Genomic DNA, 4958 nt, shown 5'->3' with positions numbered 1-4958 from the left:
TCTTCATGCATGTTTGCATCGGTCAAAGATCAGTAAATTCAGGAGTGAGAAAGAAAAACATGCTTTAGTTAACAATCCTTCCAGTGTCCTTTAAACATGAACTTGATGCAGTATTTTGTAACAGAACGTCACTTCTTGTCTGAGGAAATCACAAAGTTGCGCAACAGAAAATAAGCCTCATTCTCCTGAACTGAGATGCTGAATATTGGCCCCTTTGTGCACAATTATGGTGGAAAAAGTTGGATAAAAGTATCTTTGTTCCATCAGAAAGACTTTGGACAAATTTGGAGACTCTGGGAATTTAGAAGTATTGTTGTTTTAACCACACAGATATAAAAAAAGTCTATAAATACATAAAAACAAATATATATTTAAAAATGAAGTCATTAGGGATTTACGGTCATGCAAATATGAAAATAGATGCATAGATAAAACTCACTCTGTCAAATCTGCCAACAGATGCAATCATGCTGCAGTCTGATGAGACGCAGCAGCAGCTGATCCAGTCTTTGTGGCCAGAAAGCACCTGCACCGTTTTACCTGCAACACAGAATCCACAGTCACAGTTAACCGAGAGAGACACACTGTAAAAGCATCATGGGATAAAAAAAAAAATTAAAAATCAGCTCCTGATGAGGTGGAGAACGTGACTCGTAAATGTGTAAACATGAACATTTGTTTGCTTTAACCTCTTACATCTGAACGGGAGGTTTAGTTCAGTGTGACTGCACGGCGACAAAACGCAGAGGCGGAGTGATAAGTACACACAAACATGCAGAAAATGATTTAACTGGTTACTTAAAATGCCTTGAATGCTTATTGCCTGGTATTTAATAAATGATGCATAGCATGAGATCTCAGACTAATTTACGACATTTCAGGCTCTCACTGGTTTCCGTCAATATCAACACAGCATGACATGCAGTTTGCAGAGCCTTGAAACCCGAGAGTGAGACAATAATACCTCGCAGTGAGGATTTAATGGCTTTAATGTTTGACCAGGGACAGTTCAAGGCAGGTGCTTTCAAGGACACTCCGACATTTGGCAACTCAGTCCACTGCAGAGAATTTTGCATTTACAGTGCGAGCAACGTTGTCTGCAAGCAAAGACTGACATGAACATCATAAATGCATAACGTGACATTAGTAGCTTCATGCAAACTAAAGATTTAAGCTGGAAAGATGATTCTTATGAGGCGCAGTTAACAGCTCTGGAAAATTATTGTATTATTTTTATAATAATTTTGCAGTTGGAAAAAAAAAATCTATGATCAGGTGTCAACTAAAACGAATGCTAATCAATAAATCCATTTGTCATCAGTTAAAAATTTTGTAGGATGTGAGCTAATTGTCGAACTTTATTGGCATTAAATGGATCAGTTTACCCCCTAAAACATTAGAAATCAATATAAAAACATCTGATAACTTGAAATAAGAAAAATGGTCTACAGATATGGACACAGTTGGTGGCTTGTAGAAAAAACAAGCACATTTACATGCTGTACAACTTCTTGTTTTTCTTCATAACTCTCGATAATTTCTGATCCATTTGTGAGTTTATACACATATGAACATCCACATGTCGCTTAGGTTGAGTATTAGTACATCCTGTCTGTATATCTATTTTTTTTTTATCTATTTTTTTGATAACTATCTTTGTACTTTTAGTTTTCCTTTTTAAAATGATATTTTCAAATGCACAAATGAAAAACTGACACATTTTTGGAACTGCAGTTACACTGTCATTTGAGCATTTGCTGATTAAAAACAAATCTTTGCAAAAACATACAAATTTACAGACGATATCTCAGATAAGTTTTAGACTCAGAAGTAACATCCACCCTGAATGTAAATAACTACCGCTTCCTTTAACTATTTACACATGAAACAGCGTGTTTGCATTGCTTTTTGAAAAGCAAACGCTCAGAGTCATATCAGCGAGGATTGTTTGTGAACACCACTCAAAGTCATGTTAGCACAGGAGGAGGTGAAAACATTGTTCTGCAGAAAACTTGACAAAGACCTGAGTGATGTCTCAAGGGGGTAGCTGTTGAAGGCGTGGTGTGTCAGGACTTTACAAAACCACATCTACCTTTCTGAGACAGATCCCAAATCCTCAATGTTTTGTCTCGAGAGGAAGATATGAGTGTGAGCGTCCCGTTCTGAGGAAACACCAGGTCCCTCACTACACCTTCGTGTCCATGCAGATCAAACACAGCATCACCTGGGTATACAAAAAAAAAAAAGTAAAATTAGCCCCAACAGACTCTTCATATCTGAAAACAGCAAAGATAAAAACAGATCTGCGGATCTTAAAAGGCATTTAATTAATTAATCTGAATGTCTTTAATGTCTTGTAATGCCTTAATTAATATTAAAATGTCTTAAATGAATCTTTCAAAAGTCTTAAAAATGCTCAGAAAAGGGAAATTGGATTTTATGAGTTTTTTTCTGATGTTGCATTGTAAAATTTTTAAATACCTGGTAACATTATTTTATTTTATATAATCTGCAAAATTCCTCTCACATGAAAGCTGCCAAAAAAGCCATATTTTATGTTACAAAATAATTTGGGCTAAACTGTCCCTATGCAGTTGATGTCACTTATGGTTGTTGTAATACTGGTCTTACAAAAGTCTTAAAAAGTTGTAAATCTAAATTGCCTAATGCTGCAGGAACCCTTAAAAACAAAAAGGAGATCTCACCTGTTAACACATTCCAGATTTTGATCACCCCGTTCTCCAAACCTGTGGCCAGGAGCAGGCTCTTCTTCCCTTTTGATGACATTTTTGATGGACGTGCCGCTGCAGCTGATTTTGGGGGTCTGGGTCCGAAGGCGAGGCCCCACACCGGATGACCACAGCTGAAGCTCTTGTCTCCTCGGTCGATGTCTCCATTCTGACTGTCTCTGTGTGTGAGAGGAGCGTCAAGAGTGCAGATACCATAAAAAGCTCATGTAGGTGGTGTAAAGTGTGAGGCTGGTGATTAAATGATGCTGCCTTCAAGTGCTGTTGGAAATGAGTGGAATAAAACAATGAGGAGAATAAAACAGGATTTTTTTTTTTGGTCTGGTGTTTTAATTTTAATAGAAAAAGAGAAAAAGCTAACAGACATTTGATTTTATTTACTTAATATTGCTTCTGCTACCTCCATGCTGTATGTTTTCAAATTTTCCAAAACTTCAGTAAAAACTAAGGGGCAGCTGTCAAACCGCAACATTTGATCACCAACCCAAATATAACCATGAGACATGGTGTTGAAAATTGTCCAGCATCAAAACCTGGCATTAAATATCGATCGGATTCTTCTTCAATCACATAAATTCTGATCCTGCTTTTGACCAATTCAGGCACATTTATTTATTTATCACTAATACACGGAGCGGTTTGCCATGTTTTGTTGAATTACAGAAAGCTCCAGATTCCTTGAACTGAGGTATCTAAAAGATATTGTTTTGATATGTGGTACCTAAATACAGGCATCATATTTGTACAGGCAGCTTAGAGGGAAAATAAACCCTTTCCTGGGGAAAGCATATGGTATGGACACTCCCAGTGTTTAATATTTAATGAATACATAAATAAATAATTTTCGTTTTTATTTATAATAAATAATATTTTTTTTCTCGATTTTTTGTATTATTATTATTATTATTATGTTTTAATATCCTAAAAATGTCCTAAAATCCAGGAAATGTTCTTAAATCCAAGAAACATCCTAAAATATTAGAAACGTCACTAAAATCCAAGAAATATCCTGAAATCCTAGCAACATCCTAAAACCCAAGAAGCATCCTAAAAATTGTAGGAACGTCCTAAAATACGAGAAACATCTTAAAATCCAAGAAACACAGTAAAATCCTAGAAACGTCCTAAAATCCTTGACATAAACTGATGACCGGGAAACATCCTGAAATCTGATAAATGTCGATGATAAAATCCGAGAAACGTCCTAAAATACTACAAACATGCACGGGGCCGCTGCGACTGGCCCCTGGCCTCGTGCCATTTTGCAAAAGTGGCCCCCAAAGCAAAGGAAGTGGAATATCCCGGATTTCTATCATTTATATCAACAGTGACCGCGTCACTCCCACGCTTTTCACGCAGACCACAATGTACGAGGGACACCTGAACGCATCCCGGGTGGATTAATGTCCAGGTAAACCTACTCGGAGTCGAGAGGCCAGGCTACCACCCACACGATCCCGTGTCCCATGGACCAGGCGAACCAGGCTCCGTCCGGAGAGAAGTCCACGCTCCAGGTCTCACATCCCGCCCGGCCCTCTAAGGACGGAGGACGCCTGGTCTTCAGTTCCAGGACCAGAGCCGGGTCGGTGGCTTGAAGAGGACGGAAAGACACCGTGAATTCAACGTTTGACATTACCACACTTCACCGACACTGACAGCGGCTCGGGTCCCGCAGAGCCGCTCCTCCGCGCGGCTGTGCGTCCTCCCGTGACCGCTGCCTGGTTACGGAGCGATGGCACCACCGCGCTCGAGCTTATTTATAAAAATGTCACTTACATGTTTGTTGCAGCTCCGCGTTTGTTCCCGTGGAGCACATCGTCTCTGTCTTCACATTATTCGCTTAACTTTCTAAATGTGTCCTCCCCGTTGGACTCCAGCCGTCCATCGAACTTCAGACAGGACACTGTCTGTCCGGAGAGACAGCTGCGACGTGTCTCCTCCTGCACTCAGTGTGTTTGCTATGTGGAAAATGTGCGAGAGGCAAACAAGACGTTCAGCTGATTTCCGGTTGTCTGACTCACTTTGTACCATTGGCTGCAACGTCGTCACGTTTTCTTGTTATATTACGTAACCTCAAAGCGGCGGCACGCCCCCTCTTTATTTTATAATGCAGGGTAACCTTTGGTTTGTTGATAAACATGATGAGAGCACGTGATCCACTGTCCTCGTGTGATGTCGTTATTAAAATAAATAAATAAATAAATAAATAAA

General features: G+C 39.3%; 1 protein-coding gene across 1 annotated transcript; it reads right to left on the bottom strand.

Moving 5' to 3' along the window:
• Positions 1-400: 400 nt before the first annotated feature.
• LOC121965498 (WD repeat and SOCS box-containing protein 2-like) lies at positions 401-4707 on the bottom strand. The gene is made up of 5 exons (XM_042515637.1): positions 4524-4707; positions 4169-4337; positions 2706-2908; positions 2093-2224; positions 401-540 (listed from the first exon to the last, which is right to left on the bottom strand). Exons 1-5 carry the CDS (start codon positions 4561-4563, stop codon positions 401-403), a joined length of 684 nt encoding a protein of 227 aa, XP_042371571.1. The 5' UTR covers positions 4564-4707.
• Positions 4708-4958: the final 251 nt, after the last annotated feature.

This window comes from Plectropomus leopardus, unplaced genomic scaffold (genome assembly GCF_008729295.1).
Source record: "Plectropomus leopardus isolate mb unplaced genomic scaffold, YSFRI_Pleo_2.0 unplaced_scaffold20234, whole genome shotgun sequence".
In the NCBI taxonomy this organism is placed as follows: domain Eukaryota; kingdom Metazoa; phylum Chordata; class Actinopteri; order Perciformes; family Serranidae; genus Plectropomus; species Plectropomus leopardus.
Note: the sequence above shows the minus strand (reverse complement) of the source record. Positions and strands in the feature narration are given on the sequence as shown.